Source organism: Cucurbita pepo, chromosome 9 (assembly GCF_057944985.1).
Source record: "Cucurbita pepo subsp. pepo isolate OVF chromosome 9, ASM5794498v1, whole genome shotgun sequence".
In the NCBI taxonomy this organism is placed as follows: domain Eukaryota; kingdom Viridiplantae; phylum Streptophyta; class Magnoliopsida; order Cucurbitales; family Cucurbitaceae; genus Cucurbita; species Cucurbita pepo.
The window spans coordinates 3,079,220-3,092,534 of record NC_141806.1 but is presented as its reverse complement, the minus strand read 5'-3'; the positions used below and the strand labels follow the sequence as shown (position 1 = coordinate 3,092,534).

At 36.5% G+C, this 13,315-nt stretch overlaps 2 protein-coding genes across 8 annotated transcripts; one reads left to right on the top strand and one right to left on the bottom strand.

Moving 5' to 3' along the window:
• Positions 1–280: 280 nt before the first annotated feature.
• Positions 281–4,683, bottom strand: LOC111802613 (F-box/RNI-like superfamily protein). 5 transcript variants are annotated; one of them, XR_015422499.1, is made up of 4 exons: positions 4,056–4,683; positions 1,690–2,907; positions 1,266–1,384; positions 281–688 (listed from the first exon to the last, which is right to left on the bottom strand). XR_015422499.1 is itself a non-coding variant. In XM_023687045.2 (2 exons), exons 1-2 carry the CDS (start codon positions 4,513–4,515, stop codon positions 2,018–2,020), a joined length of 1,350 nt encoding a protein of 449 aa, XP_023542813.2. In that variant the 5' UTR covers positions 4,516–4,683; the 3' UTR covers positions 1,480–2,017. The 5 variants fall into 5 exon arrangements, 1 of the variants encoding a protein (XP_023542813.2); XR_015422498.1 differs by having other exon boundaries at positions 281–1,444; XR_002816268.2 differs by having other exon boundaries at positions 281–1,384.
• A 1,569-nt stretch (positions 4,684–6,252) lies between these two features.
• Positions 6,253–12,022, top strand: LOC111801691 (sphingoid long-chain bases kinase 1-like). Of its 3 annotated transcripts, none has more exons than XM_023685798.2 (9): positions 6,253–6,412; positions 6,792–7,352; positions 7,447–7,818; positions 8,122–8,215; positions 8,329–8,366; positions 8,702–8,848; positions 9,461–9,560; positions 10,292–11,223; positions 11,399–12,022. In XM_023685798.2, the coding sequence occupies exons 1-9, from the start codon at positions 6,314–6,316 to the stop codon at positions 11,546–11,548; spliced, it is 2,493 nt and encodes an 830-aa protein (XP_023541566.1). In that variant the 5' UTR covers positions 6,253–6,313; the 3' UTR covers positions 11,549–12,022. The 3 variants fall into 3 exon arrangements, with proteins under 3 accessions (XP_023541566.1, XP_086983218.1, XP_086983217.1); XM_087127092.1 differs by having other exon boundaries at positions 6,256–6,396; XM_087127091.1 differs by having other exon boundaries at positions 6,292–6,412; positions 6,569–7,352.
• The last annotated feature ends 1,293 nt before the right edge of the window (positions 12,023–13,315 follow it).

Sequence of the window (13,315 nt, the reverse complement as noted above, 5' to 3'; positions counted from 1 at the left end):
CTTCCAAGAACATATTTGTTGAGTTTATGCAATATTCAGTTGAAAATCGTGGACCTTTCATTGGCATTACAATGCCTTAATATAATATCTTAAAACTTTACCACATTAACCACAATGAATTAATAGGATTCGGGTTTAGACGTTTACGTGCTACCATACGATACTTTGAAACATTTACAATACGTTACTATGAAGCACACAGAATAAAATAACATATCGAAGCACACAGAATAAAATAACATATCGAAGCACACAGAATAAAATAACATATCAAAGCACAGAATAAAATAACATATCAAATTATAAAGGGAACCAATTGGTATTATTATAATACCGAAGTGTCAATACATTGACCATTCATATTCATGTTCCTCTCTCTTGTTCTCGTTTCTTCGGTAAAATTAAAAGGTATGACATCTATCAACAAGAACACAATGAGATATCGTGTAGGCAATTGAAAACTAACGGTCGATCTCTAAAGGGCAATTTAATGCTACGAGATGAAGAAATCTCATGCTCATCTCATATGAATCATAGATTCGAATCTCTATTCCTATTGAATTAGAGTACTTTTAATAATAATAATGAAACCCTTTGTCTACCCAGGAAATTTACAGCATGACAATTTGACATCATGAGCAGTGTCAGCCCATCTGATTACTCCAACTCTTCCCTCTACAGCTGCACCCTGAGAGTCACAGTAGACCAGAGCAGTGTCAACCTTTTTTCTGGTAGGTTTATGTTAAACCACAATCGTAATATGTACACTACGAGGGGTGATATGGGAAAAGGCCACCAGACAGGTCGTTAGTGGAAAGTGTTGTCCGAATGAGCATGAGAGTGAGATTATATTTACGAGACAACAATAACTGTTAGCAGTGGGATTGGGCCATTGCAAATGGTATCAGAGCTAGACCCCAGACGATGTACCAGCGAGGAGTAGACACGAGGTAGTGTGCCAACAGGGACGTTGGGCCTCGAAGAGGAGTGGATTGGGGAGTCCCACATCAATTGGAGAAGAGAACGAGTACCAACAAGGACGCAGGCCCCAAAGGGGGGTGGATTGTGAGATTCCAAATCGGTTAGAAAGGAAAACGAAACATTCTTTATAAGGGTGAGAAAATTTCTCCCTAGCAGACCCGTTTTAAAAACCTTCTGGAGACGCCCAAACAGGACCATATCTGACCATATCTGATTGCTTGTCTTTAGGAAGAGGGGAGCATTTATTATGAGCATTAGAACAATGTTCTAGGGTGTAAAGTTACCGGCTCTCCTGAATTGGCTGGGCTGTCTTGTATTCTTGTTGGAACCATGTTTTCCCTAGAGGTAAGAAAGTATCCTTACAGGTTGATCGAAAGGGTGAAGCTCACAGCAACCTGAAACTCTGGCAAAGTGACTTGACATCATGAGCAGTGTAACCATCTAATTAATACCAGCTCTGTCACTGAAAGAATATTTTTTAAGTATGTAAACCCCATACAATCAAATCACTGAGCATAGCATTCAGGTTAATGGATGAAATAGTTTATGGTACAAACTAATCTTTCTCTATCCAAATAAGAGGCATCAGACATTCAATCTTGGGTCGGGAACAAATATCATTATTTGGTTGGAAATATGTACACACTGATCATTGCAATTATTAAGGCTATCTAGTAGAGTATAAAATGAAGGTGCAAAAGAACTGACCCTTTTTTCAAATTTCTCAGCAGCAGCAGCAGCAGCAGCACCAGTTTTTCTCGAACCAATTATCAACAGGAGACGACTTCAAGCAAAGATCTGAACATAAAAGATCAAAAAAGTAATTTTATAGACCTGGTATCATATGTAGGATTGCTTTTGGGTCATTCCATTGATCCACTGAGTTCTTTGGCGTTCTTTAGAACCCCCATAAGTCTGCCAATTTCAAAACATGGGTAGGCTTAGTTTTTAAACGACATGGATTTGCCTCTTTTGAAGCTTTGCACCTTCAGGAGCAAGAGTTTGTCCCACCACTATGACAATTACAGTTGACAGCTTAAATGCCCTTAGCCCACGGTTCTTTTAATCCTTCCTTCCACAGTTCCCATCTCCATTTTGGTCTTGCATGATTAACTGCACGTTTTGACATGATTCCACCAGCAAGGTGAGAATCGGCATTGTGATAGATGAGCAATTCCATATCGAGGGAGTCGGTACATTTTTCCAAAATGGGAATGATAAATGGAAGTTTTAACTCAATCTTGTAGGTTTCAAGGCTAGCATGAATCTTTTTCAAATCTCTCATCCCTATCCGTTCATCCAAACCTTCAGCTTGATAACAAGTCTCGGCTTCTGAGAAAACTCCTGGACCCAATTTAAGAAAGCTAAGATTTGGAAATATTTCAAACAGTGTATCAAGGCAAAGCTTAACAGATTCAACAGATTCAGCACGCTGCATTGTATTGAGGGTGAGTTCCTTTATAGTTCTTGCAGATGAAAATGTTGTGATGAGACTGTAAAGACACGGAAAATGAAGCTGAAGCTTTCTCAAGCAAGGGAATTCATTAACTTGTAACCCACTTGCATCTTGTAGACAAAAATGAAAATCAGATAGCATGGGAGTTTGGATAATAAGAGATTTTGGTTTGACACACTTCAGTTCGAGTTTCGAAAGGCTTGGTGCACATATGCTCAGAGAAACTGGAGCATTTGACACTGTCCATCGACAGGTTTTAAGGTGTGAAAGATGAATTTTTGGTTCATTTAGGCCTCCAACCCCTATCAAATTAAGAATTTCAAGATGAGGGAAGTTATAGTTAACCTCGCTCAGATCTTCATCATCTAATCTTATAAATTCTAGGGTCAGACACTTGAGGGAATTCAATCTACTCAGACCATCCACTGACAACCAAGCATTCTTCAATTCAAGTTCCTGAAGATTGCCACCTACAAGAAGAAACAAGTCAAGGTCAAAAAAATGGACAATAACATGAAAATTTTAAGGTCATGGAAATATTTTGAATGGAAATTAGAACCAAGATGATAACCAAAGTTCTCTAAGTATCAAATTGGATGAAAAACAAGACCAAAAGTTCAACTGATGGGAAACGAGAATCATTCTTTACCAGTTAGTTCTCTAAGTGAAAAACAATAATAATAGTAAATAGTCTAGAATACCAAATACTCGGCTTGATTCTAAGACTGAACCTCTCTTTTCCTAAATCCATTCAAACACTGATTGTTTCTTAGTGCTTGCACTGATCCATGAGACGTCAATAAAATAAAGAAAGGAGACTATGACAATCCTTCTGAGGGTTATAAAGCCTGCTCGTTTTTCTCCTCTTGTCCAAATTATTTCAACCATATTACTTTACTAACCAAATTTCAGTCTTTCTAAAATCTCACAATGACACACCACGAAGTTGCCCTTTTGGCATCCTTATCGTTTCCATTTTCGGAAGCCAAGTGCACCTATGCTATTCATTCAGCCATGACCAGACCACATAAACACGAACTTCATTATATTACCATCAAAACAGAGGAAATAATAACTGAGATTTAAGAACTGGCTGGCAACAGATGGCGTGTCATGATACTTCATAGTCTACCACACTTTCAAAGTTGACATGATAGTTAAATCACTATCAAAGTTGAGTCGAAATTCTAGCAGTTGACAAAATATTAACCGGGGAAGAAATAATATCACATAAGTTCAAATATAGTACCTTCTGCAATGATACAATTTTAAAACAACGTTTAACCCATAAATTCAAGCTGATGAATTAGTTTAATCTTGTATACAAATTCTTAACCATCCACAATATCCCATATTTCCTTTGTAAAAGACATACAGAATTATTGGAGATTACCCTCTACGTCCTCACAGCGATCCCTTGCATTTTCCTGTTTCTTCGTCCCATGTTCTTATTGATCATTATGAACTAGCAAATCAATTCCAACATTTTCAACAATTCAAAAAAACGGTTCATGTACTTCTCAGTCTTCCAGACGTGGACACGTCTAGAAGTTCAGATGAACGTAAGCAGTTCCATGAAGAAATTGATATTTTAAAGCAATAAGATAGCGAAACTCACAGCATAAAGTAATTAGCGCCAAAATCTTCGATTGCCTCCAGCATGATTGAACCCAAAAATCCACTATCGACAAGGAAGTCAAACCTCTACCAATCGCCGGCAGCCATTCCCTAGCGAAACCAACATCCGTCAAGAACAAGTCATCAGACCAATCCTCAACATCGTCGTGCTCATACGAAATCCGTCCAAGTGACTTCTCCACACCGATCGACACAGAATCAAGAGCCACAAAATCGTTCATCAGACTCTTCAATATGACCTTGAAAGGCATTACTAACAACCTCGTCTCCACAGCCCTAGACTTGAGATAACGATCCAATGAACAAAAGAGGTTCACTGACCTAACCTCGCGTGAAAGAACATTAAGAGATTTGGAAGCCACACGACACCGAGCCAAATCGGCGGAATCGGCCAGTCGATTCAAGATTTCAAGAACTAACGAAGGCGGAAGATCATCCATGGCGGAAAAAAGAAGAACGTTTAAGAATTCTGTGAATTTGTGGCGATAAATTCACGCATCTCTTCGTTGGCGGTGAGATTGGATCATTGCGATTAACGAACAACGGTTACAGAGAATATTCATTCTGGCTTCTCCTGCACGGACAAACATGAAGAACAAACAATGGACTTCAAACACCAACCATATATATATATGAACACAAAAGGATAAGCATAGTAAATCAAAGCTGGTTTAACCACGAAGTTTGGTTAATTGACCTATTATGGTTAAGTAAATCAAACCATAGTTAAGAAATTGTCAATAGCCTAGCTTTTATTTATTTACTTATTTTAATTCGACATAATATAATTAAATTAATTAAAAGACTCCGAAAGGATCAAGTTTGTCAATATTATACATTGATTCTAGCTCCGTGCTCGTGAAGATTCTTGAGAGAATCGACGTTCTTTTGACTATTTCGTTCGACTGAGTCTGAAAGGATCGAGTTTATCGTATATAATATAAAAATATTGATTCAAGCTCATTGCCTATAGAGAACCCGAGCGAAAGAAGAAAGCATAGAATTGAAGGTAGGGCATTTAGTTTGGTTCTTCTGACTATTATGCCTGATGAAGCCGAGAAGGGTCGGGTTTATCACATCTAATATGAAAAACATTGACTCTAGCTCTTTGCCCATGGAGAATCCGAGCTAAAAGAAGAAAACAGAGAACTGAAAATAGGTCAATCTGTTTCGTTCTTTGACTATTCCGTCCAAAAAAGTAAGAAATAATTAGGTTTATCGTCCAAAAAATGTCGTTGATCCAAAATAAGGAGTTTTAGATAACGGAGTAAAAATTTTAAAATCACGATAAAATTTTATGGTGTCGATTCAGTTTTTTTACTCTTCTTCATTTTTGTCATTTAATTATTATTTTTACGAGTATAAGATCTTACAATTCACCCATTTGAGGGTCCAGCGTCTTCACTAGCACACCATCTAATGTCTAGCTCCGATACCATTTATAACATATCAATGCAGACAATATCTGCTAGTGGTAAGCTTAGACCGTTACATTTTTTACCTAAACAACCTTCATTAAGTAATGAACTCAACCCAATCACAAAAAATTTGGGTTGGGTTGGTCCGAGTCATCGGTTCAATTATTTTTAAATATTCAATTAAAAATTTGCCACTCACAAAAATAATCATATTAACAAATTGATTGGGCTCGGGCTCGGGAACCCAGAACCCAGAATCCATAAACCAATTCGATTTATAAAATTTTCATTTATTTTTAACCCAAGATTGATCTGTACCGCACAGATTCGATTTAATTGATCGTTTTATAAATTAATTTTATATATAATAAATTTTAGACTAAATTTATAATTTAATTAATTTTTTATATAAAGTTGAGCGTAAAATATAATAGTGATTTTTTTTTTAGAAAATAAAATAAACACAAAAAATAGAGTTTTAATTTTTTAAGTGAATTTTTACAAGAGAAAAAATTAAAAAAAAAAAAGAAAAAAATAATAAAAGGAAAAGAAAAAGAAAAAAAGAGAGAGAAAAAGGTATATTTGGAAGCTCGTCTGGAGCTATTTATTATTTATTTATTTATTTATTTATTGTTCACCAACTATTCCACTAAACTGAGTATGAGGCAATTTCTTGATTATAAATAAATAAATAAAATAAATAAAATAAATAAATAAATAAAATAAATAAATAAAATAAATAAAATAAAGAAAATAAAGAGACACAAAATGAAAGGTTCCTCACCATTGAAACGATATTATTTTTGATGCCGAGCTTCGAATGACAGAGGCTTTAGGTTTGAGTGCGCAATTTCTTCGATTCTCCGCCGGCAAAGCCACCTGGGGAGCGAGGATCTATGGCAGGTCTGAACTGAAATTGGTAGGGTTTGTTTATCAAATTTGGCCGCAGTTTTTTCAGATTCGACTAGCATAAGATCTGATTAGCTCCTTAGGTTTTTTTGTTTTTCAAGCGCCTGCATCAAATTTCGTTCTGAGTTTTTTTTGTCTGATTCGTCGTTTAATTGTTGAATTGAAGGCCATTTCGTATTCCCTAGAATCTTGATTTGCGTGCGCTTATTAGCTGTTGCGATATTTCACGCAATTGCTTAGGCAATTGTGAGCTTTTATTGTTTGAATGGATTGTTAGTACAGTTGGAATTTAGGAGAGTTGGATCGCCATTTACAGCTCATTTTTTGTTTATTTGAAACGAAAAATTGCTCCTCCTATCTTCCGTCTCGTACTCAACCTTAATGTACAGAGGGCATTGAGTGCGGGGTTTGGATGTGCGTGTTCGTCGCAGTGCTTCTCTGTTTATATATTCGGGCGGAATTGTTTCGATATGCAGCAGAGTGAGGGCCTTTCTAGGAACAGTAATGAAAATGCTCTTTCTTCATCGTCTTTGAGGCTGACAACGCCTCAGAAGTCTATTAGGCGATTGGGGTTGTGCTCGCAAATAGCAACCGGCGGACAACACTCCTCGCCCATTGTCTTCCCTGAGAAGCGCAGCAAGGCCAAGTCTTCTTCTAGGCGAGGTAGTGAGATTAATTCCTCTATCTCGAAGTTCACCATGACCTCGAGTGCTGATCGTGACAAGCCGAAGAAATTTGAGCATAGGATTGACATTGGTGGAGATGAAAAGTCTGATTTATTGGGCTATACAGTTTTATCCGGTAAGCTGATTTTGGACAAGAGAAAGAATTCGGACAAGAATGTTTCTGATGACACTGGTGTTGCTGATCGAGAAAGTTTTGATGCTAAACTTACTAGCACGGCCTTGATATGGGGTTCTCACATGCTACTTCTGGAAGATGTCGTTTCAGTAAGCTTTTCTTTACGTCTCAGCAAAACACAAGGTCCATGATTTTCTGTTGGATGTATTGATGAATTAATGATACTATGCCCCATTTTGACAGGTCTCGTACAATGTTGGTCTCAGGCATTTTACAATTCACTCATATCCACTGCAGAAAGGTCCATGTGGTCTTTCTTGTTTAATGAAGCCCAGGAGGAAGCCGAGAGATTATCGCTTTTTGTCTTCTAGCGTGGAAGAGGCAGTTCAGTGGGTTGGTGGTTTTGCAGATCAGCACTGCTACGTAAATTGTTTGCCTCATCCCTTACTCTCCTCAAAGAAGCAGGCATCTTCAGAATTAATTCCGGTTGATACACCTCCTGAATTACTTTTCAAATGCAAGAATCCACCAAAAATGCTTGTGATATTAAATCCACGCTCTGGACGAGGCCGCTCAACTAAAGTTTTTCACGGGATTGTTGAACCAATATTTAAGGTATGATTTATCCATGTTCTAAATGTGTATATGAACCACCCTCTTTCCAGTCAACTTGATTTTTGTCTTTAGCTAATACCCAACAAATAACAATGGAGTACAAAGCCTTTATTGACCTTTTGTATCAAGGCCTACTGATATAGTATTAAACTCATGATGGAAGTTGAACATTCCTACTCTTGGGTGAAGTTGAAAATTTGGATTTGGATCTTTTCCTTTACTGTGGTGAATTGATTTGGTAGTTTTCTCATGGATTAGAAAGATTGACTTCCATGTTTTTTTTCTTTTGGCAAACCTTAACAGCTTGCAGGGTTCAAATTGGAAGTGATTAAAACAACATCTGCAGGCCATGCCAAAAAGCTCGCATCTACTGTTGACATAAGCAGCTGCCCCGATGGTATTTCTATTTGATGTGCTCTATTATGATAAAGAAATGTTATTTCTGGTTTATGTATATATCAGATTATCTTCTCCCTCTTTAAATAATGAATCCATCTCTTCAATTTTCAGGAATTATTTGTGTTGGAGGTGATGGTATTATTAATGAGGTTAGCCAGTTATCTATCTTTTCTAATAATTCTCTTTGGGCATTAACAACGGTTGGGGCTCTTATGTGTAATTGTGTATTCTTGAGTTGTCCTTCGAATTTTATGAGGCATCTTTTGTTTCTGTCTTTCTTTTCTCGTTGAAAGTTGATTTCTAATTTTTTTTTTAAAAGTATGCTTTATTTTGTTTCAAAAGGGGGGAAAGACTTGTTTTATTTTATAGAGGCTCCACATTTTCCCCCTCACCTTATCGTAGTGCTAGACATTGTTTTTGGCTTTGTATTTCTTTAGTGGTCTATTAAGAAATATAAATCACATCAGCCTTTGTGACTTTGCAGGTTTTGAATGGTCTATTAAGTAGAGACAACCAGAAGGAAGGAATTTCTATTCCAATTGGAATAATACCTGCAGGTTCTGATAATTCGTTGGTTTGGACTGTTCTTGGTGTTAGAGATCCTATTTCTGCTGCCATGGCTATTGTGAAGGTACAAACTTTTTATGGTTAACTTAGGGTGTCTATAAAGTTATACCACGATCACATATTTTTATTTTTGTATTTTTGTATTTTTTTATTTTTTTATTGTTCCTAGATATATGAACAGGGTTTCCATGGTTTGGAAACCCAGTTAGGATGCAGTATTGCTCCAGATTTGTAGTTTACAACATGTGTTTTTTGTGAGTTTTACAAGATATTTTCTTGTTGTGTTTGCTTTTGTACCTAAGGTCTTTTCTAGCAAAGGTAAATATTGGGATTTACGTTTCCTGTTCCTGGATGAAACGTAGATTGTGTAATTTATTAAAATAATGAGGACATGCTCACGTGGGAAGTGGTTAAAATCACCTCTTATATGAACGTATGAGTAGTTCTCATGTCAAAAAAAATAATTGCATGATGATGTTATTACCAGATGTATGCACGCATATCCATGCTTGTGTGGATACACAACTCATCATGATTTCTTCACCTATAACCCAACTTTTTATATACACCACATGGGCAAGATTCTATAGGCATTGAAATTTTGGTTGTTTCAAGATTAGTGTTATTAGCTATGTTTCTCTCTCTCATGCTGTGTGGTGATTTTTATTTTTCCTAGGGTGGTCTTACTGCAACTGATGTTTTTGCTGTTGAATGGATCAAATCGGGTGTTATTCATTTTGGGTTGACAGTCTCATATTATGGATTTGTCAGTGATGGTAAGTAATGATTTTTTAATTCATTTTATCATTTAGATTAGTGTTCTAGACTAATGTTGATAAGAGTGAAGTGAATTAGGGACATGCTTCTCTTTTTTGGTGTTCATGGAAGTTTTTCTTTCCCCTTGCTCTTTATGCCATCAACTTTTATACTTTTCTATTTTACAATGGTATACCTTACAGCATTGTATTATGTACATCTCTCGTTTTTCTCTTGTCAATTCACACCTTTCTATGGTATAAATTCATCCTCTTTTTTGAGTTTCTTATAATTCAAAAGTATTATGAAAGAATCAAAAGTGAAAAGATAAACTAAAACAAACAACATGGGTGTAGGTAATCTTTGTAATCTTAATTTCTTGAACAAAAAGTTAGAAACAAAATAGCGAGTCCTACTTTCTGTTTTCTATCAAGTCATGCTTGTTGAAATACTTGGTTCATCCTCATGGGGCAAACCTCTCTCTCGTGATAAGCTTGAAATTAAGTTTTCATTGCTCGAGGCTTCAAAATTATTTCTCTGTTTTTGATAGATGAGATTGTGGTGTGAATAAAGCTGAGGATGGCTTTTGAGTAGGCTGGCCTGCCTTCATTTGGGTATCATACACAAGTTTTTGTAGATGCCACTTTTCTTTTCCTCCTAAGAAGCGAACTTCCATTAATACGTTGACATATAAATTACATGGGTTTTGTTTCATCGATGAAGATGGTTTGAATTTTGCCTTTTGTTACAGTGTTGGAACTTTCTGAGAAGTATCAGAAGCGGTTTGGTCCTCTACGTTACTTTGTTGCTGGATTCCTCAAGTTCTTATGCTTACCGAAGTACAGTTTTGAATTGGAATACCTTCCAGCATCATTAGAGGATGAAGGAAAACGCCCTGCTGAACATGAAGTTGTTGACATGTCAGATTTATACACAGATATAATGCGAAGATCAAGCAAAGAGGGAATCCCGAGGGCATCTAGTTTATCAAGCATTGATTCCATAATGACGCCTAGTCGAATGTCTGGTGGAGACTTGGATACAAACTGTAGTAGCACTCGTGCTAGCACTGAACCATCCGATTATGTACGTGGTCTCGATCCTAAATCAAAGCGCCTTTCATCAGGAAGGAGCAATGTAACTGCGGAGCCCGAAGTTATCCATCCACAGCCACCCTTTTCAGCTACTCCCAACTGGCCAAGGACCAGGTCAAAGTCTAGGACAGACAAGGGGTGGACTGGGTTGATTACAACACAAGACACCACTAGATGTTCCTGGGGCAATGCTGCAAATAATGACAGAGAGGATATATCTTCAACACTATCTGATCCGGGTCCGATTTGGGATGCAGAACCGAAGTGGGATCCCGAGTCCAATTGGGTTGTTGAACATCCTATTGAATTGCCAGGTCCAACAAATGATGCAGAAGAAGGTCCAACAGAGCAAGTTCCTGTTGAAGATAAATGGGTTACTAAGAAGGGGAAATTTCTTGGAATCATAGTTTGTAACCATGCTTGTAGAACTGTTCAGAGTTCTCAGGTAGTGGCCCCAAGATCTGAGCACGACGACAATACTCTCGACTTGCTTCTGGTTCATGGGAGTGGACGACTAAGGCTGTTGCGATTTTTTTTGCTGCTTCAGATGGGTCGACACCTTTCGTTGCCATTTGTTGAATATGTCAAGGTTTGCATACTCTTACCTTCCCATTTAGCCTTGCAATTAGGTCTTTGTAAAACGGTGGAAGTGATAGAGATTTTAAAGCTCCATCCAGCTACATTTTCAGTAAAAATATGTAGAATGGTAAACATTTTAGACAGTCGAGCGTTGTTACCTATAACGTTACTTGTTCTCGATACAGGTGAAGTCAGTGAAGATTAAACCTGGTAAGCATACACACAATGGCTGCGGCATTGATGGTGAGCTTTTCCCCCTCACTGGCCAAGTCGTTTCTTCTTTGCTTCCAGAACAATGCAGACTTATCGGTCGATTTCATGGCCATCACGTATAACCAAGTAATCCTTATATCTGAAATATTTTGATGCGTCACTGACTGATGATCACATTTCGTTTAACGTCGTCATCTTCAACCATCCTTGATGGATAATGGTGTCAACATTTGCGCATTTTTCGTCGTGTGGTCGTGTAACATGCGGAGCAAGCCTTATACCATAATAGAGAATCTTTGTGCATTATTTCCTACATATTTCCCATCTCACAGATCTGCTCTACCTCCGAACAAATCGAAGCCACTGTAAATCTTTCGTTCAGAAAACGTGTCGCCTTTTGTCCATCAGTTATATCCCGCCTCTTGAATTCCCTTGTTGTGTATTTTGTACCCATATCATATCAGTATCATTGTATAAGCCGACATAAGCTGCACACTCAACTCCCTGTCAACTCGATTTAGTTCTTCCTATTTACCTTCTTCACAAGTTTTCTGGAGATACTTATATTGTATATACGTGACTGTGAGCTTTTGGTCTGCCCTCCTCTCCAAGTTTACCCCCTTCCCTTTGATATGTTTATATTATAATCCTTGTATGAGCATTTCTAAATAAGTTATTAGCGGTTGGACAGGTTCGAGTAGCTTATCGATGAACTTGTGGATAGTTGAAATTTGGTAGAGACATTTCTTGGTAGGTATGAGTTATTAATATCATTTGCTTAGCTGGTTTTCCTCCCTTCCCTCTGATATTCTTGGCTATGTTTATATTATAATCCTAGTAAGAGCGTTTCTAAATAATTTACTAGCGATTGAACAGGTTCGAGTAGCTTATCGATGAACTCGTCGATAATTGAAATTTGGTTTGGACATTTCTTTGTAGGTATGATGAGTTATTAATATATTTGCTTAGCTGGTTTTCCCCCTTCTCTTTGATTTCCTTGGCTATGTTAATATTATAATCCTAGTAAGAGCGTTACTAAATAAGTTGTTAGCAATTGAACAGGTTCGAGTGGCTTATCGATTATCTTGTCGAAATTTGGTTGAGACATTTCTTCAAAGGTACGAGTTATTGTTATCATTTGCTTAGCTGGTTTTCCCCCTTCCCTTTGATATTCTTGGCTATGATAGGTACGATTATCTCGTCGAAATTTGGTTGAGACATTTCTTGGTAGGTACGTTTAGTCTTTAAACTTGTTCATACTTCCCTAAACTATTAAATATTATAAACTTTCCATTTTGGTATAATTTTGTGTTTCATATTATAATTCTATTTATACTGTCCTTGAACCAACATAGGTTTATAAATTTTCAATTATGTGTTTAATAATTCTATATAAAAATTTAAATTTAATTAAATTTTATGTTTAATATACCTAAAATATTTTATTTAAATTTTAGTAAATATGTAAATGATACTAGTCTAAAATTTGATATAAAATTTAAAAAAAAAAATTGAATTTTTACCTAAGTACATATTTCTTACTAAATAAACACAAAATATAAATTTTCATGTAATTACATATTTGATAATTTCAAATTTACGACTAAATAAACACGAAACTAAAAAAAATAATTTTCGAAAATTCTAATTTCGGACGATTTGTCGTAAGACGATGAAGCGGAGAACGACAGCGCGATAATCACACATTCACATATCCACCAGATAAGGAAAAGTACACGTGGCATCATTCTGATTCTCTTGTTCCAGATAAGAAGGAAAAAAAAAAAAAAAAAACCTCCCTTTTATATTTAATTTTATTTTTCCGAAAATAAATAAATAAATAAAATTGGTTATTATATAATTTTTAAGTGGAAAATATCCATAAGTCG

What these genes read in the sequence shown, in the direction of transcription:
- LOC111802613 (XM_023687045.2), bottom strand. Translation starts at nt 4,515, where the DNA reads ATGGATGATCTTCCGCCTTCGTTAGTTCTTGAAATCTTGAATCGACTG. An exon ending in GGCGCTAATTACTTTATGCT is followed by an intron (nt 2,908 to 4,055) that starts GTGAGTTTCGCT and finishes TTCTTCTTGTAG; the next exon opens with GTGGCAATCTTCAGGAACTT.
- LOC111801691 (XM_023685798.2), top strand. Translation starts at nt 6,314, where the DNA reads ATGACAGAGGCTTTAGGTTTGAGTGCGCAATTTCTTCGATTCTCCGCC. An exon ending in TTCTGGAAGATGTCGTTTCA is followed by an intron (nt 7,353 to 7,446) that starts GTAAGCTTTTCT and finishes CCATTTTGACAG; the next exon opens with GTCTCGTACAATGTTGGTCT. An exon ending in TTATGGATTTGTCAGTGATG is followed by an intron (nt 9,561 to 10,291) that starts GTAAGTAATGAT and finishes CTTTTGTTACAG; the next exon opens with TGTTGGAACTTTCTGAGAAG.